The 23235-nt window shown below is 28.7% G+C and overlaps 19 protein-coding genes and 5 non-coding genes across 24 annotated transcripts in view; 12 read left to right on the plus strand and 12 right to left on the minus strand.

Annotated features, from left to right (window-relative positions):
• rrn28 overlaps window positions 1–1820 on the minus strand; it is a 3837-nt gene extending 2017 nt beyond the window's left edge. The window contains exon 1 of the ribosomal RNA in view: window positions 1–1820. This exon is cut by the window's left edge and continues 2017 nt beyond it. This is a non-coding gene — a ribosomal RNA (28S ribosomal RNA).
• Window positions 1821–2069: 249 nt separating this feature from the next.
• Window positions 2070–2158, minus strand: rrn5.8. The gene has a single exon. It is a non-coding gene; the product is annotated as a 5.8S ribosomal RNA (ribosomal RNA).
• Window positions 2159–2320: 162 nt separating this feature from the next.
• Window positions 2321–4290, minus strand: rrn18. Its single transcript has one exon. It is a non-coding gene; the product is annotated as an 18S ribosomal RNA (ribosomal RNA).
• Window positions 4291–4818: 528 nt separating this feature from the next.
• ubc4 (ubiquitin-conjugating enayme E2) lies at window positions 4819–5262 on the plus strand (the record flags this gene model as incomplete). The annotated part of the gene is made up of 1 exon (XM_003239681.1): window positions 4819–5262. One exon carries the CDS (start codon window positions 4819–4821, stop codon window positions 5260–5262), a length of 444 nt encoding a protein of 147 aa, XP_003239729.1.
• On the minus strand, window positions 5212–6495 carry BRSK (BR-serine/threonine kinase-like protein; the record flags this gene model as incomplete). Its single annotated transcript, XM_003239682.1, has 1 exon — window positions 5212–6495. One exon carries the CDS (start codon window positions 6493–6495, stop codon window positions 5212–5214), a length of 1284 nt encoding a protein of 427 aa, XP_003239730.1.
• A 26-nt stretch (window positions 6496–6521) lies between these two features.
• Window positions 6522–6680, minus strand: rpl40 (ubiquitin; the record flags this gene model as incomplete). Its single annotated transcript, XM_003239683.1, has 1 exon — window positions 6522–6680. The coding sequence occupies one exon, from the start codon at window positions 6678–6680 to the stop codon at window positions 6522–6524; it is 159 nt and encodes a 52-aa protein (XP_003239731.1).
• A 100-nt stretch (window positions 6681–6780) lies between these two features.
• On the minus strand, window positions 6781–7896 carry trf (transcription factor subunit; the record flags this gene model as incomplete). The annotated part of the gene is made up of 1 exon (XM_003239684.1): window positions 6781–7896. The coding sequence occupies one exon, from the start codon at window positions 7894–7896 to the stop codon at window positions 6781–6783; it is 1116 nt and encodes a 371-aa protein (XP_003239732.1).
• Window positions 7897–7985: 89 nt separating this feature from the next.
• Window positions 7986–9218, plus strand: pab2 (polyadenylate binding protein; the record flags this gene model as incomplete). The annotated part of the gene is made up of 1 exon (XM_003239685.1): window positions 7986–9218. One exon carries the CDS (start codon window positions 7986–7988, stop codon window positions 9216–9218), a length of 1233 nt encoding a protein of 410 aa, XP_003239733.1.
• Window positions 9219–9235: 17 nt separating this feature from the next.
• Window positions 9236–10285, plus strand: nol10 (nucleolar protein 10; the record flags this gene model as incomplete). Its single annotated transcript, XM_003239686.1, has 1 exon — window positions 9236–10285. One exon carries the CDS (start codon window positions 9236–9238, stop codon window positions 10283–10285), a length of 1050 nt encoding a protein of 349 aa, XP_003239734.1.
• A 29-nt stretch (window positions 10286–10314) lies between these two features.
• On the minus strand, window positions 10315–10797 carry CPARA_2gp179 (hypothetical protein; the record flags this gene model as incomplete). The annotated part of the gene is made up of 1 exon (XM_003239687.1): window positions 10315–10797. One exon carries the CDS (start codon window positions 10795–10797, stop codon window positions 10315–10317), a length of 483 nt encoding a protein of 160 aa, XP_003239735.1.
• Window positions 10798–10951: 154 nt separating this feature from the next.
• ufd (ubiquitin fusion degradation protein) lies at window positions 10952–11533 on the plus strand (the record flags this gene model as incomplete). The annotated part of the gene is made up of 1 exon (XM_003239688.1): window positions 10952–11533. One exon carries the CDS (start codon window positions 10952–10954, stop codon window positions 11531–11533), a length of 582 nt encoding a protein of 193 aa, XP_003239736.1.
• Window positions 11534–11542: 9 nt separating this feature from the next.
• On the minus strand, window positions 11543–12715 carry eif4A (eukaryotic initiation factor 4a; the record flags this gene model as incomplete). The annotated part of the gene is made up of 1 exon (XM_003239689.1): window positions 11543–12715. The coding sequence occupies one exon, from the start codon at window positions 12713–12715 to the stop codon at window positions 11543–11545; it is 1173 nt and encodes a 390-aa protein (XP_003239737.1).
• A 207-nt stretch (window positions 12716–12922) lies between these two features.
• On the minus strand, window positions 12923–13357 carry CPARA_2gp182 (hypothetical protein; the record flags this gene model as incomplete). Its single annotated transcript, XM_003239690.1, has 1 exon — window positions 12923–13357. One exon carries the CDS (start codon window positions 13355–13357, stop codon window positions 12923–12925), a length of 435 nt encoding a protein of 144 aa, XP_003239738.1.
• ste13 (RNA helicase) lies at window positions 13320–14597 on the plus strand (the record flags this gene model as incomplete). The annotated part of the gene is made up of 1 exon (XM_003239691.1): window positions 13320–14597. The coding sequence occupies one exon, from the start codon at window positions 13320–13322 to the stop codon at window positions 14595–14597; it is 1278 nt and encodes a 425-aa protein (XP_003239739.1).
• A 605-nt stretch (window positions 14598–15202) lies between these two features.
• On the minus strand, window positions 15203–16603 carry CPARA_2gp184 (U3 small nucleolar ribonucleoprotein; the record flags this gene model as incomplete). The annotated part of the gene is made up of 1 exon (XM_003239692.1): window positions 15203–16603. The coding sequence occupies one exon, from the start codon at window positions 16601–16603 to the stop codon at window positions 15203–15205; it is 1401 nt and encodes a 466-aa protein (XP_003239740.1).
• Window positions 16604–16704: 101 nt separating this feature from the next.
• On the minus strand, window positions 16705–17070 carry rpl32 (60S ribosomal protein L32; the record flags this gene model as incomplete). Its single annotated transcript, XM_003239693.1, has 1 exon — window positions 16705–17070. The coding sequence occupies one exon, from the start codon at window positions 17068–17070 to the stop codon at window positions 16705–16707; it is 366 nt and encodes a 121-aa protein (XP_003239741.1).
• Window positions 17071–17158: 88 nt separating this feature from the next.
• Window positions 17159–17250, plus strand: trnR. The gene is given in 2 exon segments: window positions 17159–17195; window positions 17215–17250. It is a non-coding gene; the product is annotated as a tRNA-Arg (tRNA).
• An 87-nt stretch (window positions 17251–17337) lies between these two features.
• trnW lies at window positions 17338–17418 on the plus strand. Its single transcript is given in 2 exon segments — window positions 17338–17375; window positions 17383–17418. It is a non-coding gene; the product is annotated as a tRNA-Trp (tRNA).
• A 168-nt stretch (window positions 17419–17586) lies between these two features.
• CPARA_2gp186 (hypothetical protein) lies at window positions 17587–17919 on the plus strand (the record flags this gene model as incomplete). Its single annotated transcript, XM_003239694.1, has 1 exon — window positions 17587–17919. One exon carries the CDS (start codon window positions 17587–17589, stop codon window positions 17917–17919), a length of 333 nt encoding a protein of 110 aa, XP_003239742.1.
• An 86-nt stretch (window positions 17920–18005) lies between these two features.
• CPARA_2gp187 (hypothetical protein) lies at window positions 18006–18230 on the plus strand (the record flags this gene model as incomplete). The annotated part of the gene is made up of 1 exon (XM_003239695.1): window positions 18006–18230. The coding sequence occupies one exon, from the start codon at window positions 18006–18008 to the stop codon at window positions 18228–18230; it is 225 nt and encodes a 74-aa protein (XP_003239743.1).
• A 507-nt stretch (window positions 18231–18737) lies between these two features.
• Window positions 18738–20030, plus strand: CPARA_2gp188 (hypothetical protein; the record flags this gene model as incomplete). Its single annotated transcript, XM_003239696.1, has 1 exon — window positions 18738–20030. One exon carries the CDS (start codon window positions 18738–18740, stop codon window positions 20028–20030), a length of 1293 nt encoding a protein of 430 aa, XP_003239744.1.
• CPARA_2gp189 (hypothetical protein) lies at window positions 19959–20129 on the minus strand (the record flags this gene model as incomplete). Its single annotated transcript, XM_003239697.1, has 1 exon — window positions 19959–20129. The coding sequence occupies one exon, from the start codon at window positions 20127–20129 to the stop codon at window positions 19959–19961; it is 171 nt and encodes a 56-aa protein (XP_003239745.1).
• Window positions 20130–20139: 10 nt separating this feature from the next.
• On the plus strand, window positions 20140–22401 carry cdc48b (cell division control protein 48; the record flags this gene model as incomplete). The annotated part of the gene is made up of 1 exon (XM_003239698.1): window positions 20140–22401. One exon carries the CDS (start codon window positions 20140–20142, stop codon window positions 22399–22401), a length of 2262 nt encoding a protein of 753 aa, XP_003239746.1.
• Window positions 22402–22425: 24 nt separating this feature from the next.
• G10 (G10 protein, predict nuclear transcrption regulator) lies at window positions 22426–23187 on the plus strand (the record flags this gene model as incomplete). Its single annotated transcript, XM_003239699.1, has 1 exon — window positions 22426–23187. One exon carries the CDS (start codon window positions 22426–22428, stop codon window positions 23185–23187), a length of 762 nt encoding a protein of 253 aa, XP_003239747.1.
• Window positions 23188–23235: the final 48 nt, after the last annotated feature.

Below are 23235 nucleotides of genomic sequence, written 5' to 3' on the forward strand. Positions count from 1 at the left end.
TCCAGTCCTCAAGGTTCTCACTTGAATATATGCTACTTCCACCAAGATCTGCACTCAAGAATGCTCCATTTTGGCTCACGCGCAAAACTTCGACGCAAACTCGACGCCCTCCTACTCGCCGAAAAAAAAACACAAAATTTTTCGACGGCAATGTATCGGTCACGTGCTTAGCGCCATCCATTTTCAGGGCAAGTGCATTCGGCAGGTGAGTTGTTACACACTCTTTAGCGGATATCGACTTCCATGACCACCGCCCTGCTGTCTATATGCACTAACACCTTTTATGGTTTCTAAATAAGCACGTAGTGAGGCACCTTAACATCGCTTTCGGTTCATCCCGCATCGCCAGTTCTGCTTACCAAAAATGGCCCACTAAGAGCATACATCGTCTAAACATGTTCAACCAAGCAACATGCTTTTCTTACCTGTTTAAAGTTTGAGAATAGGTCGAAAAAACTGAATTTCCCGAATCCTCTAATCATTCGCTTTACCTGATAAGACTGTAAATGCTCCAGCTATCCTGAGGGAAATTTCGGAGGGAACCAGCTACTAGATAGTTCGATTGGTCTTTCGCCCCTATATCCAGGTTTGAGCATCGATTTGCACGTCAGAACGCCTTCGGACTTCCACCAGAGTTTCCTCTGGCTTCATCCTACCCAGACATAGTTCACTATCTTTCGGGTCTCAGTATTCATGCTCTTCCCATTGAACGTGTTGTCTTTTTTTTTTTTTCTCTTTTCTTAGCCTTTTAACAATAAAAAACAATAAAAAAGAAAGAAAAAAAGGCACATACTGTCGTTCGGGTGATGAGTTTCAATTCAGATATAAACCGAAAAGAATTTACACCTTCTCTCTCCCTTGGTTTTACCCAAAAGAAAGAAAAATCGCTTTCACTGCGCACAAGAGTTTACATACTCGAATACTTGCATGAATACTGAACTCCTTGGTCCGTGTTTCAAGACGGGTCGAATAAAGTCTTTTCTTTAAGTTTTGTTTTTTTTCTGGGTCTTACCTACCTAGTTTTTTTTTCTTTTACACGTAAAAGAAAAAAAAACTAGGTAGGTAAGACCCAGAAATCTCTCCAAAAGAGAAATAGAACAGCTTCCGTGTCTATAGCCAAAAAAAAACCGAAACAACGATTTTTATTACACAAAATATACATATAAGGAAGTACATAAAATAAACATCTTCTATACATATATCTCTTTACGCTAACAAAAAGGAAACTGACATAAAACTTAAAACCGAAGCCATTGTATTGTTACTTACAGAAATGACAAAACAGAAAAATGATAAAAAAAACTTCGATTTTTCTTTTTCAACACGAAACCATTCCTTTATTAAAAAAAAATGAAACATGCATGAAAAAACATAAAACTCCATTCGCTTTTCCCCTAAACAATTTCAAGCACTATTTCACTCTCTTCTCAAAGTTCTTTTCATCTTTCCCTCGCGGTACTTGTTCTCTATCGGACTCTTGTCTATATTTAGCTTTAGATGAAGTATACCACCCAATTAGAGCTGTACTCCCAAACAACTCGACTCGACCAAAGCGCGCTTATATGAAAAAACAATCAGAAGAACAAATCGTTCCACAACGGGGCTATCACCCTCTTTGGCGCTCCTTTCCAGAAGACTTTTTTCGAAAAAAAAAGAACGATTTGAAATATCCGCATCGCGCTTCTACAGACTACATCACCAACAAAAAACTATTTGCTAGTTTAAAATCTTGAGCTATTCCTGATTCGCTCGCCGCTACTAAAGGAATCCTAGTTAGTTTCTTTTCCTCCGCTTAATAATATGCTTAAGTTCAGCGGGTGATCTTACCTAAATTGAGATTATACATACAAAAAAACACAAAAATAAACCGTAAATTTATACGCGTATAAAAAATACGCGTATAAAAAGCTATTTAACAAGTTTTATCAGTTAAATTCTGTCAGAAACAAACATAATACTCAAAAAGGTATGTGTATTTTGACAGCTTTCTTTTTCTTTTTTCTTTTACAAACAATATTTCGCAAAAGAAAAAAGAAGAAACATACAAAAAATACACGCCAATTGCATTCAAAAAATCAATGACTTCTTTTTTTTACAAGTCGCCAACCACACTATTTTTCGCGATTTGCTGCGTTCGTCATCGATACAAGAGCCAAGATATCCATTGTTAGGGGGGATTTTTTTTTTCTTTTTTTCTGCAAATTAAATAAATTCTAACACATATAATTTCTTTTTCAATGATCCTTCCGCAGGTTCACCTACGGAAACCTTGTTACGACTTCTCCTTCCTCTAGATGATAAGGTTCACTGAACTTTTCCTCCTTTTTTTCTCTCAGCTTGCCAAAAAATACACATTTTTGCAACCACAAAACTGCATTCCTTTTCGATAAACAGATAAAAAAAAAAGCGTACCAAGAACATTTCACCGGATCATCCAATCAGTAGGAGCGACGGGCGGTGTGTACAAAGGGCAGGGACGTATTCAGCGCGAGTTGATGACTCACGCTTACAAGGCATTCCTCGTTCAAGACAAATAATTCCAATCGTCTATCCCTATCACGATGCAGATTACAAGATTCCCCAAACCTTTCGATCCAGAAACAAAACTCGTTGTTTGCATCATTGTAGCGCGCGTGCGGCCCAGAACATCTAAGGGCATCACAGACCTGTTATTGCCTTATTCTTCCATTTGCTATTCGCAAATCGTCCTTCTAAAAAAAGAACATAAATCCCCACGATATAGCATATTAAACTATATGTGAAAAAAAACGCTTAATTAGTAAGTTAAGGTCTCGTTCGTTAACGGAATTAACCAGACAAATCACTCCACCAACTAAGAACGGCCATGCACCACCACTCATAGAATCAAGAAAGAGCTCTCAATCTGTCAATCCTTCCTATGTCCGGACCTGGTAAGTTTCCCCGTGTTGAGTCAAATTAAGCCGCAAGCTCCACGCCTGGTGGTGCCCTTCCGTCAATTCCTTTAAGTTTCAGCCTTGCGACCATACTCCCCCCAGAACCCAGAGACTTTGATTTCTCATAAAGATACTGATAGAGTCGTATTAATACATCTACCAATCTCTAGTCGGCATAGTTTATAGTTAAGACTACGACGGTATCTAATCGTCTTCGATCCCTTAACTTTCGTTCTTGATCAATGAAAACATCCTTGGCAAATGCTTTCGCAGTCGTTCGTCTTCCGTAAATCCAAGAATTTCACCTCTAGCTACGGAATACGAATGCCCCCAACTATTCCTATTAATCATTACTTTGGCTCTAAAAAAGACGCATATATCATATGCGTCTTTTTCCAACAAAAAATAAAACCAAACGTCTTATTCTATTATTCCATGCTAAAATATATAAGCAACAAAAAAATGCCTGCCATGAACACCATATTTTGCTCACGGTAAAAAAAAGTTTTTTCTTCTTTCATCAAAAGAAGAAAAAACAACAAAGAAATTTCTTATTTTTTTTAAAAAAAAAAAAGAAGCATATTCCCTTCACTCCGATTGTATTCGATACAATCAGAATGAGAAATACGCAAACTTTTTCATAAAAATGTCAAGATTCGACTACGAGCTTTTTAACTGCAACAACTTTAGTATACGCTATTGGAGCTGGAATTACCGCGGCTGCTGGCACCAGACTTGCCCTCCAATGGATCCTCGTGAAGGGGTGTAAACTATCCTCATTCCAATCAATAAACCTAAAAAAAAGGCCTACGATCGTTATTTTCTGTCGCTACCTCCCTGAATCAGGATTGGGTAATTTGCGCGCCTGCTGCCTTCCTTGGATGTGGTAGCCATCTCTCAGGCTCCCTCTCCGGAATCGAACCCTAATTCTCCGTTACCCGTCAACACCACGGTAGGCCACTACCCTACCGTCGAAAGTTGATAGGGCAGAAATTTGAATGATTTATCGCCGGCTTCCTTGATTTTTCTTAAACACAAAAAAAGCCTTGCGATTTGGAAAAGTTATTATGATTCACCTCACAAACCATACCAAGATTAGTACAGGATAGACTTCTCTCGATAGCTGGTTTTTGATCTAATAAATCCCGCTTTTACAGATAAAAAAAACAAATATATATAAAAAAAGCGATGGAGCATGTATTAGCTGTAGTTTCCTACGGTTATCCACGTAGTTTCTTTTCTACCGTACGATCAAATAAACTATAACTGTTGTAATGAGCCATTCGCAGTTCTACTGTACAAAATCGTTTGCACTTAGACATGCATGGCTTAATCCTTAGAACAAGCATATAACCACTGGCAGGATCAACCAGGTATTTTTTTTTTCTTTTTTTTTCGATTTATAAAAAAAAAAGAAAAAGAAAAAAAAAATGAAAGTTTTTCAAAAAACACACCGCAAAACGTGCTTTTTTCTACGACAAAATATAAAAACAAAAAAGCAACCAAATTAATCAGACTCTGCTACAGAACATGTTTTCTCCACAATATATGATATTGTTCACATACAAAAAAGAAAGAAATTCCCCCTCTTTTTCCCAAAAAAAGAAAAAAAATCACCCCAAAGAAAAAAAAACCTAGAAAAAGCACATACCAGCGTACTTATTCTTTTTTTTTCTCAACAGATTTCTCTCTCTCTTCTTTACCAAAAAAGATCTTTACACTTTTTCCGACAAAAAAAAGAAAGAAAGAAAAAAAAAGTGATTATTCGTTTTACATACTTTTATTTCTTACAAGTATTACAGAGATAACAAACCCTATTCATCTATAGAATGAATATAAATGCTCATTTGGTTAAAAATGCCTATAGAAGTGTTTTATACCGTCAAAAGTAAAAACAAAAAACATGGCTGCGAAAAGAATACAGAAAGAATTGAAAGATTTAGCACGAGATCCTCCGTCCAATTGTTCAGCGGGACCGGTTGGAGAAAACATCTTTAAATGGACAGCTTCCATCATAGGACCAGTGGATTCTCCTTATACGGGAGGAATATTTTTTTTGTCAATAACTTTTCCGCCCGATTATCCATTTAAGCCTCCTCGGATGCAATTTGTTACAAAAATTTACCATCCTAACATCAATTCAAATGGAAATATATGTTTAGATATACTCAGAGACCAATGGAGTCCTGCTCTTACAATTTCAAAAGTTCTTTTATCGATTAGTTCTTTGCTTACAGATCCTAATCCTGACGATCCTCTAGTTCCTGAAATAGCAAAAGTTTTTAAAGAAAATCGATCACGTTATGAAGCAACAGCTCGTGAGTGGACACAACGTTATGCCATCTAGAGAAAAAAAAAAAGAAATAGTAATTTTAATTAATAATTTAACTACAACATAATTTTTGAATTTGTAAGGTTGTTTCCATATTTCTATTTTGGAATGTATTTCTTTTTTTTTAATGTATACTTTTTTCTTCAATAATTTCTTTCGTCTTTTTATAGCTTTATAAATAATATCGTTTTGTAGAGAATCCATTTTCATTTTTCTCCATTCCAATTGTCTGTATAAAATGCGAACTAAATTCGGCTCTTTTGCACACAACACTTTGATCAGAACACTTTGATCAGAAACCAATCGAAGAGGAACTAAGAATTTGATTATATCTGGATCTGGAATAAAAACAGGATTTTGAATAGTGGTGACGTGAATATTTTCTAGAAAGTTATTTCTACAAGTTCTGCGCAATGGAAGAGACTTGTACCATAAACTTGTTTTTATTTTGAAAAGAGTAATTCGTTTGGATGGATCGATAATGAAGATTGATAATAAAAGATCTTTACATTCTGGAAAAATAGTATCAGGAATGGAAAGAGATTCAAATCTTATTTTGTTAAAAAGCCGTTTCATATTGTCATTTTCTTCATCAAAGGGGAGTTTGCCTGTTAACAATGCATATAGTATCACTCCACAAGACCATATATCAGCTTTCATTCCGTCATACGGTTCGTTTGAAAAAACCTCGGGTGACGCATAGTGAGGAGAACCGCAAAAAGTTTTTAATAATTCATTGGAAACGTTCAGCGACGCCATGCCAAAATCTGCTATTTTTATAGTTTGTATTTTATCTAGAAGAATGTTTTCGAGTTTAAGGTCTCTGTGACATATTCTATATCGATGACAATATTCTATTCCGGAAACAATTTGTTGAAAAAAGCATAGCGCCTCTCGGTTATGGAGCTGTCCTTTTTTTACGAGGTAATTAAATAATTCTCCATGTGAAGCATATTCAATAACAAGGAACAAATAGGTCGAATCTTCTAGTACATCAAATATTTTGATAATATGGGGATGAAACATTAATTTCATGACAGATATTTCACGATGAATCTTTATTTTTAAATCAGGTTTTTTGGAAAACAAAATTTTTCGAATAATCTTGACACTAACCTTTTTGTTAGTTTTTGAATGATACGCTAGCTTAACTTTACCTATTGCACCTATTCCTAGCGTTTTTTTTAAAATATAAGGTCCTATGAATTTTTTATGTAAATACCGATCATCCGTTGACACTGTATTCATTTATGCAAGCATATGTATATGTAATTCTATTTCAGTTTTTTTTTTATTCTTAACCGATTTGTATATCCACATTTTTTTTTTCTGCAATTTTTAGCTTTACAATGAAGTCTCGCGTAACATTTTCTACAAATCATTTTTTCACAATTAACCTTTTTCGCAATTGCAGCAAGTGTAGGTTCTATCATCTTTTTTTTTTATCTGCTTCTTTACTATTATATAAAATTAAAAACTATACAAATATACTCAACTACAACAATCAAAAAAATGTTGCTATGTTTTTTTTCTTTAAGAATACAAACTACTAAAATTTCTTTTTATTTTTTTCTTAATTATCACAAAACATAATATTTTTAACCAACCACAAAAAGGATCTATAAATGAATATGTTGGAAAAAAAAATTTTCTGAGAAAAGTTTTTATAAAATTTAATCTTATATCACAGAGTTGTTTATATAAAATTTTAGTCGTGAATTTTTTTCCATAACTTTTAATACTTGAATCACAACTCTTTTTTATGTGAAATGTTTGGTAAATAAAAGATCGAACGTGAATTCTAGGATCGTATCCGAGCCTGATCCAAGTTCTTCTAAATGGATTGAAGTGTACAAATTTAAAACAATATAAAGGCAAAATTTTTTTTAAATATTTTTTTAAGAAAAAAGGCACATGTGACTCTAAATTTTTTTTAGTCCAAATAGGTCTTTTTTTTAAAAAAAAAGATATATATCCTAATATAAAAAAAGGCATAGTAAATAGTTTGAATTTCGAATTATGTTCGGGAAAAAGAGCTACACCATCGTTTAAAAAATCAACTGAAGAAAAAAATTGGTATTTTGAATCAATGATAGACCTAAAATCTAAACAAAATAAAGGGACATTTTTTTTTTCGAACTTTTTCTTAAATAAAAAAAAATAAAAAAATTTAAAATCTAATATCATATGTTCGAATTCAATTTTCCTAAAAAGCCTCTTTGTAAAAAAAAATATAATATCGATAGGAATAATCCGATAATTTTTTTCAAAATTCAAAGGACGAATTAATGTTTGAATTTTTCTTTGGTTTAATATTTGTTTTTTTAGAAAAAATAGGTTTTCGTTACATAAGTAATCGAATTCAATAAATTTTCTAAATTCAACTTTTGAATTTACTGCATTAAAAAAACAAAAATTGTTGATCAAATTTGTGTTTTCCCATAGAAAAATTGTAAAGATGATGTTTAGAGACCAGTTGAACTTATTTCCAAAAAAATGCAAATTTTTGCAACTTTTATTTAAATTACATTTTAAATAGATATTTTCGTAATAAGAATAATTATAAAAAGATAATATCTTATATTTCAAATTCCATAAAAAACGTCTTTGTAATATTTTCAATTCAAAGGGGACTTGGATTTTAAGCATTTTTTTTAAATATATAAATATAAAGTTAAAATAATATAGAAAAACGTTTTAGACTGTGTACTTGCATTTTCTTCTTTTAAATTTAAAAAATGAAAAAAGACCTAAATTTTATAAAAAAAGAAAAAAACGCACATATTCAAATAATTGGAAATTTTTTTTTATATGAAAAAATAAAAAATATTCAAACGATTACCGAAAATTTGTTTCACAATGGAAAAATATTTATAAGAAATATAAAAATAAAAAATAAACCGGATAAACTTATAAGCATTTTTAAAAACTTTGGTAAGGTAAAATTTACTAAAATAATAAACAAAAGTAAATTAGAAAATTTTATAAAATTTTTGATTATTGATTTTAGTTTACTAGAACAGAGCGTAAAATCAGCAGCATGCTTGGATGGGAGAATTTTTCTTAAGAAAAATCTTCATATTATCAGTAGTTATAAAATATGTGGAAAACATAGAGACAAAAATGATAATAATTTTCAAAAATTTAAAAAGATAATAAGTAAAAACAAAACGATTTTCAACGAACCTTGGTTCTCTTTCTTTATTTCAAAAATCACAATCAAAGAAACTCTGTTTAAAAAGCTAAAAAATAATCACAAAGATTTAAATCTAGATTATTTGAAAATAAATTCAAGAAAAAAGATCTTATCAGAAGGAAAGTTACAGAATGAAATTTTTTTAATTCTCAGAAAAAAAGGACTTAATATTAGTACATTTAATCCAAGTCTAATCGGTTATAAATCAAAAAAAACGATATTAATAAAGAACATAATATATGAAAAAGAAATAAATCTTATCTTAAAAAATTTCGGTAAAATAGAAAAGTATATTACATTACCTTTTGTAAAGATAATTATAATAAGATTTGTGGAAAAAAAAAAAGCTAAAGAGGCTTACGACTTTTTTAAACATTTAGAAAATCAAAAGAAAAAAATTTCAATAACATGGGCTCCTATAAATTGTTTCTGTAATTTCAAAGAAAATGCCAAATTCGAATATAAAAATAGTATACATTTCAAACCTAAAAAGAATAATACAAAATTGACTAATATGTACGAAAAAAATAACAAAAATTATAAAATTCTAATACGTAATCTTCCGTTTCGCATGAATCTTTTGAAATTTAAGAAACTTCTTAGCTACTATTGTAAAATTAGATATATTAGAATTCCTAGAAAAAAAAACAACGAAACTCGCGGATTTGCCTTCATAGGATTCGATTCTTTAAAAGATATGAAAAAAGCATTTATTTTAATACAAAATATTCATGTACAAAAAAGGCATTTAGCTTGTTGTATATTAAAATCATAATTTTTTTCTGAAAAAAGATGAGCAAATATAGTGCAATAAAATTGTCTGTTGATTTCAATTTTCCTTCGGTTATTAAAAAAACTCAACTAACTCAAGATGGTTCTTTTCTGATTTCATATGGAGAATATCCACCGCAAATACGTTGTTTTGATTTAAATAGTTTAAGCTTGAAATTTCAAAGAACAGTTGATCATGAAGTAAAAGATTTTTGTGTATTATCTCGAAATTGGGAAAAATTTGTTCTGTTAAAATCAAATAAGTGTTTAGAATTTCACTGTAAAAAAGGATATTACTATCAAATAAAAATTCCAAAAATAAGCAACTTTTTGTTTTTTGATAAATACAATAATATTCTTTACATTTTTTCTACTGAAAACGAAATCTTTAAATTTGATATCAATCAAGGCAAATTTACTAAATCAATTAAAAGTTCATTTGCTCACCCGATTACAAGTGCAACTGAAGCTTTTTCGAATTGTTTAATAGGAACAGGAAATTCTAAAAGTATTGTGGAAATATGGGATTTGAGAATAAATAAATTTTCAATAAATAAAATCAACAATCAAATATATATAAGAAAAAAAACATTTAACGGAATTTCCAGTCTACAATTTTGCAAAGAAAATATAAATAGAATTTATAGTGGATTTTTTTCAAATGAAATACTAATTCAAGACATGCGTATGACCAAACCATTGATTTTAAAAAAATTTAAAAAAAAAGGTACCGTGTTGTCACTGCAAAAAATCGAAAAAAAAGAATTAGTTTTATGCGCTAATGAAAAAACAATTAAAATATGGAATGAAAGAAATGGAAAAACAATAATAACAATTAAACCAAAAAAGCAGATAAATCATATCTACCGCGAAAATGCTTCTGGTGTAATTTTTATTTCGATGATGACTTCGAATATTGGTTGTATGTACGTTTCTCTATTAGGAAGCACTCCTTCGTGGTGCTATATAACAAACAGAAACAATAATAAAATAATAAGAAATGCGTTTCAATCTAACGAATTCTTCAAACAAAACTTCCGAAAAGATCACGATCTTTCGTTTTATCAATAATATTAATACCAATAAAACTATTTTCTTTTTTAATTTGAAATTTGAATATATTTCACAGTATTCCATCCATTTCCTCTTGGTACATAGTCAGGTGGTGTCCAAGTTAACCACGCCAAAATATTATAAACAAAAATTACCATGAGAAGTGATATTTTAATTTTAACTGCTTTTATTTCGAAAAATAAAATTGTAAAGATTTTGTTGGAATTAACTCGATTTTCGTTTGCTTGATATTGAGCAAAATTGTAGAAAACAAAAGGAAAACTCAAAAATCCACTAAGCCACCATCCTCTGATGATTAAAATGAAAAAAAGAGTAAGCTGACTTACACATTCAAAAATTTTAACGTTATTAATTTTTTCATAAATTTCGTTTGGGTTGACAATATCAGTATCGAGACTTTTGATTAACTTGTAAGTATAAGTCAATATAAACACAAGTACAACCAAAATTAATCCGATTAAAAATGTCAGAAAATAATTTGGAATAAAAGTACGTTGTTCGTTGAACATCCTATTTCTTTTTGTATATAAAATATATTAAATATATTAACAGCAGTATAAACTTGTTTTAAATATCAGTCAAACAAAAAAAACAACTTCAAGATAGATAACTAATAAACGATAATATTCTAATATTATAATACTGTTTAGTTCACTAGAAGGAATGTATTCGTCTAAACATCTTTCAGACAAGAAAAAATTTTGTTTCCAACTAAAATGTTATTCTATAAATTTAATAAAAAAATTTAACAAAACCAAAGAAAATAAAATGATATTACCGATATCTGTATTAGAAGAAGTTAACAAATTTAATTTAAAATGGCCTTTGATTTTTAAAATCAAAAATAATTTATACCAAAAAGAGACGCACTGTGGTATATTGGAATTTACTTCAGATGAAGGTTGTGCGTATATTCCTCATTGGATACTGAAAAATTTATTTTCAACCGAAGGAGAGACTCTATTTTTCGAACATATAGAATTAGAAAAAGGTAATTACGTGAAAATTCAACCTCAGACAAAAGATTTTATAAAAGTATCCAACCCTAGAGCCGTGTTAGAAACGAGTTTAAGAACCTTCGTATGTCTTACGAAAAAAGATCTAATATGTATTAATTATAACAATAGAATTTATTGGCTAAACATACTAGATGTAAAACCAGGAAATGCGATTTCGATTCTTGATACAGATATAAACGTAGATTTCATTTTACCCGAAACTAAAGATGAAAAAAAAATACACTGAAAAAAACTTTTATAAATATTCATTTATATCCAAAGGCATTTCTTCGATTGTTGTATTATAATAAGATTCTATTTCTCTCAGAACAAAAACTTCATTTTTGACAAGAAGATTAACCGCGATTCCTTTTTTACCAAATCTTCCAGATCTTCCTATTCGGTGAATATAAATTTCTTTACTAGTCGGAAGATCGTAATTAATAACCAAACAAACTTGTTGCACATCGATTCCCCTTGATAGAAGATCTGTAGTGATTAAAACTCTACGTATTCCTAGTCTAAAATTTTTCATAATAGCTGATCTATCTGCTTGAGTTATACTTCCGTGTAAACATAACACTTCAAAACCATTACTTGACATTTTTTCTGCGAGCCATTCAGCTTTTTTTTTAGAATTTACGTAAACAATTGACTGAGTTATTTTCATTAGCCTGTAAATATCACACACCGCTTCTAACTTCCATTTTTCTTCTACTGCAATGTAAAATTGTTTTATACCTTCTAATGTCAATTCATTTTTTTTAACAAATATTCTAACCGGTTCATTCATTATCGTTTCAACTATTTGAATAATTTCTTTTGGAAGAGTAGCCGAAAAAAGACCAATTGTGCATAGTTTAGGCACAAATTTAAATATACGATAAATTTGGAACTTAAAACCTTTGGAGAACATCTCGTCAGCCTCATCAATTATAACATACTGCAATTTTTTTAAAATTTTTGTATTTAACGATAGAATATCAAAAAGTCTACCGGGGGTAGCAATTATTATGCGCGGATTGTATTTCAATAAATACCTGATGTCTCTAGATAATCTCGTTCCTCCTACGCAAACTTGAGTTTTTACTTTCAAGTGAACTCCAATTTCTTTGAAAGATTGTTCTATTTGAAATGCTAGTTCTCTAGTAGGAGTAATAGTTAATACACAGATTGAATGAGTTGTTCTGTTTATATTCTGCAAAGTCCCGATGACAAATGTTGCCGTTTTACCCGTTCCAGATTGAGCTTGAGCTATCACATCTCTTTTTTTTAATAGAGGAAGAATACCCCTTTGTTGTATTAAAGAAGGCTTTTCATAACCATATCCGTAAATTCCTTGAACTAATTTATCATTCAAACCCATTTCATCAAAAGACTCAATAGATTCTGCGAATAAATTTTTATGATGATTTGTAATATTATTCATGATTCTGATGGAGCGTTTAGTCTTATGTATAGACAATGGTAGTTATTGATAATTTATAATTCCTAAGATTTTAAATAAAAATAACATAGCAATTTGATATTTTTCGGTTTTATTAAAAAAAGTCGCACAATTATTTTGTGCTTTGAGTATAAAAATTTTGTAGACTTTACATAACAATAATTAACATGGTAAGCTTTTTTTCATCTGTCAATAAGAAAGTTTTATTATATTCCTAACCGAATTATTTTCTAAAGCAGCGCATACACGCTCTTTATCATTCAGTTGTTTAGTAATATATAATCCTTCAAAATGAAAATTGAATGTAATGTTTGTACAATATGCAAAACTCCAATTTTCCAGAAAAACATATTTCAAGAAAAAACTTTTTTCTTTACAAAGAATATTTTTCAAAGACAATCCTATGCTTGAAATCATACTACATAAAAAATAAGTTGGAATTAATATAATGCAAATATTCAAAGCTTGGTCAGATGCATACTCTTCGAACCAAATATTTTCAATTGATAATATATTTAAGCTGGAAATATATTCAAGAAATTCCGGATCTTTAATATTATTAAATAATGTGAACAAATGGTAACACATGGGAAACCAGCATTTTATTCGATGTTTACGTAACATAAAAATTAAAAAATTAAACACCCGCAAAACTGATATGATATATTATCTCATGGAAGTATTGTACCAAAAAAAATGTGAAGCAGAAAAAAAAAAAGCCTCTAAAGATATATTGCCTAAAAAAAAATTAAAGTTTTCTGATTTTCATTTAAAAGAGGAAATTCTTCTTGGAATTATAGAGCTAGGCTACAAAGCTCCTTCGCCAATACAAGAAGAATCTATACCAGCTGTTTTATCAGGAAAGGATATACTAGCTAGATCTAAGAGTGGAACTGGGAAAACTAGCGCTTTTTTGATTCCTTCTTTGCATATGATAAATTCTCAAAATCCTTATATACAAGTAACTATACTTGTTCCGACTAGAGAATTAGCATTTCAAACTTCTTATGTTTGCAAAAAATTAGGAAAATATGTATCTGACCTTAAGGTTATGGTTACAACAGGGGGCATGTCTCTACAAAACGATATAGTTAGGATGTCTCAGGTAATTCATATTTTAATTGGAACCCCGAGCCGTATATTTGATCTTTTGGAGAAAGGAATAGCTGATTTATCAAAATGCAAAATTTTAATATTGGATGAAGCTGACAAATTATTATCAAATGAACTAGTTAAGAAAATTGAAACTATGTCAAACGACTACATGCCTTTAGATAAACAAACAATTTTGATATCAGCAACTTTTCCGATTACAGTTAAACACATCAAAGATACTATAACACGATCTCCATTTGAAATAAATTTAATGGAAGAGTTGGTACTAAAAGAAATTTTGCAATACTATGCTTTTACAAGAGAATCAAAGAAAATAGATTGTATAACATTTTTACTAAAAAAAATTCATAAAAAACAGTCTATAATTTTTTGCAACTCATCGAATAGAGTTGAACTGTTATCAAAGAAAATTTCACAACTAGGTTATTGTTGTTATTATATACATGCAAAAATGCAACAAGCAAATCGCAATCGTATTTTTCATGAATTTAAAACAAATAAATACGGCATTTTAATTGCCAGTGATTTGTTTACAAGAGGTATCGATATAATTTCCATTGAATTGGTTATAAATTTTGACTTGCCAAAAAGTTCAGAAACTTATCTTCATAGAATAGGAAGATGTGGTAGGTTTGGGAAAGGGGGTATTGCTATAAGTTTTGTCACAGAAGACGACAAATTAGATTTGCATAAATTTGAAAAAGAACTGAATACAAAACTTAATCCAGTATCAGATTTATTTGAGTAAGTATATTACAAGCTTTAAAAAAATCAAATTTTTCAAAAAAAAAATATAAAAAATGATTTTACAAAAAACCAAAGAATTTTTCTCTAAAAACATTTTTTTATCTAGAGAAACGATGTTTAAAATTAAATTCTTTAAAAATTTAATCAATATTAACCACTTTATACAAAGTATGTTATTGTTAAAAAAAAAAACATAATCAAGAGTAGTTTTTGGTTCTTTTTTTATTTAGAAAAAAATTTAACTGTAATGTTATTTACACCAAAGTGGTTTACGTGTAATTATATCAAAAGAAAGCTTTTAAAAGAAAAGAAAAAAAGAAAATACAATATATTCACTATAATTATATCGAATTGATATTTGCATTTTATACTCAAACAAAAAAAGCGTCAGTTCATCTTAATAAACTTTTTTTTAAATCTAAATATTTATATAGAATAAGATTAAAAAAAATTTGGAAGAATATAAAGAAAGCCAAAGCAAATTTAAACATTATGAGGTTATGTAAAATGTGTTCAAGTGAAATTTTAAGCATTAAAATTACACTTATTGAAATGTTTCAAATATTTTTAAATTTTTACTATTAAACCAGAAATCGAAAAATGTTTTCATGGAAGTAAATTTTTTTTTTCAAGAAAAAAATCTAGGCAATATGAATTTAAAAGTTTCTTTAATAAAATATTTAATAATTTTAAACATTTAAACACTTTAAAATAAGAATAAAAAAAAGCGACAACCGGAAAAAAAGAATCGCATAAATTTATAAATAGCCGTACCAATTCGATAACAAAAGAACTTGAAAGCAACTTCGTATTTATAAAAAAAAAGAAAAAAACAAGTTCGACATGAGATAGTCTGGTTTTAAATTTTTTTTTTATCATAATTTCGATTATAAATAAAAGTGCCGCTGATATACTTTTATTTTTACCTAAAAGAACAAATAACTCCATAAACCGGCTTTTTTTATACAAAATATCAATAGAATTCAATTGCTGGTATTTGTTTTTTCGATATACCGAATATATATAATTTTTACTTTTCATAAAAAAAGGAGTCTTTCTCTGACGTGCTAAAAATATATTTTGATCGAATTGAAATACTGCTTTTTTTACATAGCTTTTCAAAAACGTCTTTTTACGACTAAAAACATTTTTGAATAATAGTATTTCATCACAAAAACCTATAATAACATTAAACATGGTAAATGAAAAAAATCTTATATTTTTTCTACATTTCAAAAGAGACTGAGTTTTACATTTCTCTAAATTAAATTCTTTGATATTAAAATTTTGCGAATATATAATTTTGTCTGCTTGACTACAATTTATTCGCGAAATGGGAAAATTTTGTTGAAGTACAAATTCGGCTTTTTTAGTACGCAAATCCCATACTTTGAGAAAATTAGCACCGGCACTAACGACTTTTCTGCCGTTTTTTAGAAAATCAAATGATTCAACTGAATATCCATGATTAAAAGAAGAAACGATAGAACATTTGATTCTACAATCGATCAATTTTATAAATCCATCGTAACTTGAAAAAGCATACACATGATAGTTTTGTGGCCAGTATAGTATAGACTTTAAGCGAGATGAACTAAATTTAACAGAATTTATCAGTTGATCAGATAACAGATCCCATGTTTTTATGACGCCTTTTTCAGTTGCCATTAGTAAATTTGTACCATTTTTTGTAAAAGAAATTATATCACAAGGGGTTGTATTTTTAATAAATTTTTTTAATAAGAAGCCTTTTTTTAAATCAAATAAATCAATTTTTTTGCTTTCCTTTGATATAGCTAGAATTTTTTCATCTTTAGGCCTGAAAACTGCGTCTAAAAAAAAATCTTCATTTGTAACAATTGAAAACTTGAGGTGATATTTGGAAAAAAAATAAAATTTTCGAGAAAATAGAGCTCCGAATTTTGTTTTTGACAAATTCAAAGGCAAAATCTTGAAAAAAGAATATCTAAAATAAAAATTTTTAACTAAAGTCGACCCTTTTTTCATTATAAAAAAATAATGTAAATTTTTATATTAATACATGAATTAATTTATTAAAATTATTATAAACATAAAATCAAAGATCATCTAAATTCAGGTATCGATTTTTACTTATTCAATATCTTTATATCCATCTTTTTTGCTTTTTCTAATATTGCTCTTTTTTTTTTCTGACTTACATTTTTAGCTATTTGACCAACATGTGTTCGGTTGATCATTAAGAGTATATTTAAATCCTGAACATTGGAAATTTTCACTTTAAAATACTTGCCTAAAACCAAATTTCTAGTTTTACAGTTGTTTCCATATCCTATATTAGGCATAGCTGGTTTCCCTTTAAATTTTCTTCTTATACAAGAGTCTATTCCTCTAGGTTTTCTCCATTTTTCACCAATTCTTTTGTATCGATCGCTGTCGTATCTATTAAAATTTTTGGTTTTTTTTTTAACTAAAAATTTTTTTACAAGTAACATTAACAAAAATGTAGATCTATGTTTTTAAACGCTTCAACTGGCTTAATAATTCTAAAAGTGTTTTAAAAATATTTTTATACTCCGCTACGTCCTTTTAGCTTAATGGATAAAGCGTCTGTCTCCTACTATATTAAAAAATCAGAAAACAGAAGATTACGGGTTCGAATCTCGTTTAGGATGTATTTTTTCTCGTATTTTTGAGTTGTAATGTGAATTGTATATATTTTTTTAAAATTAATAAGTTCCCTTTCAAGAGCCTTTTTGGCAGAGGTAGTGGCGCAACCTGGTAGCGCAGTGGACTCCAACTAGTTTATCCAATGGATGTCGGTTCAAATCCGATCTATCTCATCTGAGTTACCGAAAGTTGCGTTTGTTAAAATATTTTCTTATTTTTAAAAAATTGATGAAAAGGCATTTGTATGAAATTGAATTTAATATGTTAACTGAAAAAATTTTTCCAATTTGTACTTATTATCATATATGTCTTATATAAATAAGTCATAAACTAAACGTAGTATGATTTTTCAAAAATTAAAGTTAATTTTGAGTAGTTATTATGTAAAAAAAAATTCAAACGCATTCTACGATCCGGATGGCAAACTATGTTTAGATTTTAAGAATTTCAACAAAATCATAACATCAGTTTTTAAAAAAATTAGCTTACAGCGAAATTTTAATTATCAGAAAAAAATTTTAATTATCAGAAAAAAATTCATAACATGGAAACTTTTTTATATATATAATATTTTAAGTTTTTTTTTTGTTTCGATGAAAAAAACACTCAAATTTGTAAAAAAGAAACGTGGCTATATATCTGGTTTACAAGACTCAAATTTTTCTCAATACTAAGTAGTTCAGTCTATTACTCTCGTTTTGTGAAAATTTATTATGTTCAAATTTTTAAAGAATTTAGGTTTTTTTTACAGAAAAGTAAAATGATTAGTTTAGAAATGAATTCAATACTATTGAATCGATATATTTTTCAAATGTTTCGTCAACGAAAAGTTAAAAAATTTTATAAAAAAATCTTTTTCAAAATGAATTTTAGCCTGATAACTTATCAGGCTAAAAATCATTTGAAAAAGATTTTTTATAAAAAAAAACCGTATTTGAAAAATTACAAAAAAAAAAATCTTGTTTTAGTTTTTTTCTTTATGTAAATTTGATATCATCACAAATTTTAAATTTTAAACTTAAATCTTTTTTTTTAAATTTAAAAAAAAGGCATTTTTAGATTTTTTTCTATTCTACGAATTTAAAAAAGTATATTATTTTTCGACATCTTCCGAAAAACCTATTTCCAATTCACTAGGCAAATTTTATAATCTACGTTTGAATAATTTTTTATTAACAATCTACATCGACTTTATATTATTTACGTCAAAACAACTAGATGGTTTTATACTCAAAAAGCAACACTTCTGGTGTTGTGCACGAGGATTTTATGAACAAGGTATATACTTTGAAAAAAAAAAACATACAATTTATTTGTAAAAAATTGAACTTTTTTATATATAATTTCCATTTTTACTAAGATTGTTTTAAAACACGAATGGTATATTTTTTTCAAAGAAAAGAATATTATCCGATGATAATTATTTATAGCCGTCAAGAGCCTAACGTTGGTTTATATATGTATATATTTTATACATTGATCATTTGAAGATATGCCTAACGATATTATAATTGATTTAGCAGTTGAAAAAATAAGGGTTGATTTCGGAAACGTTTCAGCAACTTTATTTCAGGTACTTATTATCCAAAATGGTTGCGATATATTAGAAATCAACAAAATAATTCCGTCTTTAGAATACAAGCTTATAAGATATATTTTGTTTAGATTATTTAATCATGATGTAATTTTTTTTAAAAAAAAAAATTCTAAAATCAATCATCAAGAAACAAATTTTGTATCTTTGAAATTTTATCCAAATGTATATATTTCAATTTTAAGAATACGTTTTCCTCGTTTTTTATCAATAATAGAAAAGGAATACGGAAATATTAGTAGATGTATCATAAAAAAATTTTTAGAATACGGTAGAATGAATTTAGTTTCGCTTTTAAAAAAAATAATTAGTTTCAACTTAAAAAAAACAACAGTAATCGAAAATTGTCTAATAAACTTGGTTAGAGATAATTTTTTTAAACAAATAACTTGCTCACATGCATTTCAAAGATCAAATTTGAATAAAATCCAAAAGCCCGTGTATCAAAATGAATCAAACTATTTATGGAAAATTTGTTATCCAAAAATGATGTTATTTATGAAATTAGATTTAGTTATTTGTGTTGTAGAGGAAATTTTTTGCTATGAGATAAAAATGGCTATCCGGTGTTGTTTTTGTAAAAATATAGGAAATAATTTTGATGCTATATCATTAGACTGTTTTTCGTTAGATTCTTTAGTGGATTATACCGAAGAGATATCGGATGTCATGTTCAAAGCTGAATTACCCTTTATTCAGATAATAGAAAACTGCTGCTCAGACCAATTTATTTTGTTTATACGAAACTGTACATGCAAACCTAGATTTAACGTTGTGTTGGATTTTTTAAGAAAAAATTTAATTGAAAATTTAATTGAAAATCGTTTTGGTTATAAATTTTTTAAAATATTTAAATTTTTTTTTTCTTCTAAATTATCCAATCAAATCGAATTCATAGAAGAATATTCTATTTACAAAACAATTACGAGAAAATTTTTTTATCAGATGTACAGATTAAATTTTTTATTTCTAGAAGAAAAAAATAAGTACAGAATATCTGCTAATATCAATTCGAATGTATTATGGAAATTGAATGTAATTAATTTAATAGACAGATTTTTTTTCGAGACTTCTAAAACTATATATAATTTATTAATAAGAAAACAAGAATTGAGTTTTTTATTTAAAAAAATAAGAAAAATAAAAAACTTTCAAAAAAAATACAGTTTTTTTTTTATTCAAACCTGTTAGAATTAAATATACTTCGGTCTGACGGAATATTAATAATTTTAGAAAAATAAATAAAACATGAAGTAAGTTTATATAATTAGTTCTCATACAAGTGACCATAAGAAAAGATATGACTAGCAACAAAGAAGTGATTAGGCTTACTGTTGAAAATACAAATAATGCATATGATAATTCTTTTGTGTATGTAAATTCTAGATGTACAGAATCACTAGGATTGATTAAAGGAGACACTGTTTTGATTAAAGGAAGAAGAAAAAAAGACACCGTATGTATAATTATGTGTGATGACTCCTGTGATTTTCATGTAATAAAAGTAAACAAAACAATAAGAGATAATATTCAAGTTAAATCAGGAGATATTGTCATACTAACTCCTTTCACTGGGCTTAAATTCGGAAAAAAGATACATGTTTTACCATTTGAAGACACGATTCAAGGTGTAGATGAAGATTTATTCCAGACATACATAAAGCCTTATTTTCTGGATGCTTATAGACCGGTTAAAAAAGGAGATTCGTTTTTCATCCAAATGAATCAACATGCAGTTCAGTTTAAAATTGTCCAAACAGAGCCTACTGAATATTGCATCGTAGGGCCTGATACGCTCATATATTGCGAAGGGTCTCCTCTGAAACGTGAAAAATATATCGAAACGAATCGCTTAGGTTACGATAAGGTCGGTGGTTGCCACAAACAACTTTTTCAGATACGCGAACTTGTGGAATTACCACTTAAATATCCTCGTTTGTTTAGTTCGGTAGGAATCAAGCCTCCTAGAGGCATCTTGATGTACGGGCCATCTGGGTCCGGAAAGACGCTCATAGCAAAAGCAATTGCTAATGAATCCGGTGCTAATCTTTATACGTTGAATGGATCTGAAATATTAGCAAAAACTTCAAATGATTCAGAATCTAATTTAAAAAAAATTTTTCAACAAGCTCAATGCAATTCCCCCTCGATAATTTTAATAGATGAAATAGACTCTTTGGCTCCAAAAAAAGATAAAAACCAGGCAGAATCAGAACGAAAAATTGTTTCACAGTTATTAACATTAATTGATGGATTGGATGTTTATTCTCGTGTAATGATAATTGCATGCACAAACCGGCCAAATTCGGTGGATCCTTCTCTTCGCCGATTCGGTAGGTTCGATAGAGAGATTGACATAGGAATACCTGATGAAAAAGCTCGCCTAGACATCTTGAAAATTCACACACAAGATATGAAATTTGACGATTCGATCAGTTTAGAAAACATTTCGAAACAGACATATGGGTTTGTCGGGGCAGACTTGGCTCAATTATGCGTAGAAGCAGCATTTCAATGTATAAAAGAAAAAGCCGAAAGCATTGATATCGATGAAGACAAGATTAACCCCGATTTCCTTAAATATATTTCTATAAATCAAGGTCATTTTGACGAAGCTTTGAAATACTGCAACCCAAGTACATTTAGGGAAACTTCGATCGAGATTCCTAATGTTACGTGGCAAGATATAGGAGGTTTGGAAAACGTAAAAAGAGAATTGCAGGAAACAGTTCAATATCCAGTCGAGCACCCCGATAAATTCGAAAAATTTGGCATGCAACCAAGTAAGGGGGTTTTGTTTTATGGTCCACCTGGATGCGGAAAAACTTTATTAGCAAAAGCAATTGCTAATGAGTGTCAAGCAAATTTCATAAGTATCAAAGGGCCTGAGTTATTGACAATGTGGTTCGGTGAATCAGAAAGTAATGTAAGAGAAGTATTCGATAAAGCAAGACAGGCTAGTCCATGTGTTTTATTTTTTGACGAGTTGGATTCAATCGCACGGGCTAGAGGTTCGGGTTCGGGAGATGGCGGAAGTGCAGGAGATAGAGTAATTAATCAAATTTTAACTGAAATTGATGGAGTTGGTGTAAAGAAAAATGTATTCGTTATCGGTGCAACGAATAGACCTGATATACTTGATCCCGCTATAATGAGACCTGGAAGATTGGACCAGCTTGTCTACATACCTTTGCCTGATAAAAAATCTAGAGTTCAAATATTCAAAGCCACTCTTAGAAAATCTCCTTTATCTGAAGAAATTAGTATAGAAATATTGGCTAAAGCAACCAGCGGTTTTTCTGGTGCCGATATAACAGAAATATGCCAAAGAGCATGTAAATTTGCTATAAGGGAATCTATATATACCGATATTGAGTTAGAAAAACAAATTGGCGACAAAACCAGTGGTTCGGATCCTGTTCCTTGTATATCTAAGAAACATTTCATGCAAGCAATGAAATATGCACGGCGATCTGTTTCTGATAATGATATAAAGAAATACGAAATGTTTGCACAAAAACTGCAAGCAACCAAAAGTGTTCAGGGTAATTTTAAGTTTTAATAGTTTATTTATTCTGTGAGTTGCATGTATGAAAAAAAAATATATTTGTATTTATTTATTTTGTTAAATAAAATCGATACTATCGATATTTGTATTGATGATATATTTACAAAATCACATAAAAAAAACGGAAATTTAACAGAATGGAAAATTAATCGCTTAAATTGGTATAAAAATCGATATATTTTCTATTTTTTATTTATCGTTCGAATTATTCCTAAACATTTTTTATGTTACTTAAACAATTTCAAAAAAATAGACACCAATTTGATTAAAATTTGGAAATTTTTTAATTTTAAAAATTTATGTTCGTTTAAAATTTTTTTAAGCTTAAATTTTAAAACTTACCTTGACAACGTTTGTTTATTTTCTTTTTTCAAAAAAGTAATCAACCTGAATTTCAAGTTTTTTACAGGGTGTGTGTGTTGTACATCTTTAATTGGAAACAATTCACCGATTTGGTGGAACGAGCGAGCTAAATTTAACCATATATTAAGTCAGAAAGTCTATGAAAATAGTTTTATTTTTTTTTTAATATTCGATATAATTATTAAAATTTTTTTATTAAAAAATTCTTTTCTTAATAAAAAAACTAATAGATCATTTTTTTTTCTTAATTATAAATCAAGGTCAAAAAAAAAAAAATTGTTTGTTTTGAAATTGACTTGGTTTTACGTTTATTTAAAATATTTTACTAAAAAAAAATTTCATGCCCATTGTAAGATTTTTCTTCTTCTATATAATTTTTTTTTATTTAATTATAACTTTCACTTAAATATTTTCTAGCCTCTTTAAAAATTGCAATATATAGCGTGATATTTCAAAAAGAAAATA

This window comes from Cryptomonas paramecium, chromosome 2 (genome assembly GCF_000194455.1).
Source record: "Cryptomonas paramecium strain CCAP977/2A chromosome 2, complete sequence".
NCBI lineage: Eukaryota > Cryptophyceae > Cryptomonadales > Cryptomonadaceae > Cryptomonas > Cryptomonas paramaecium.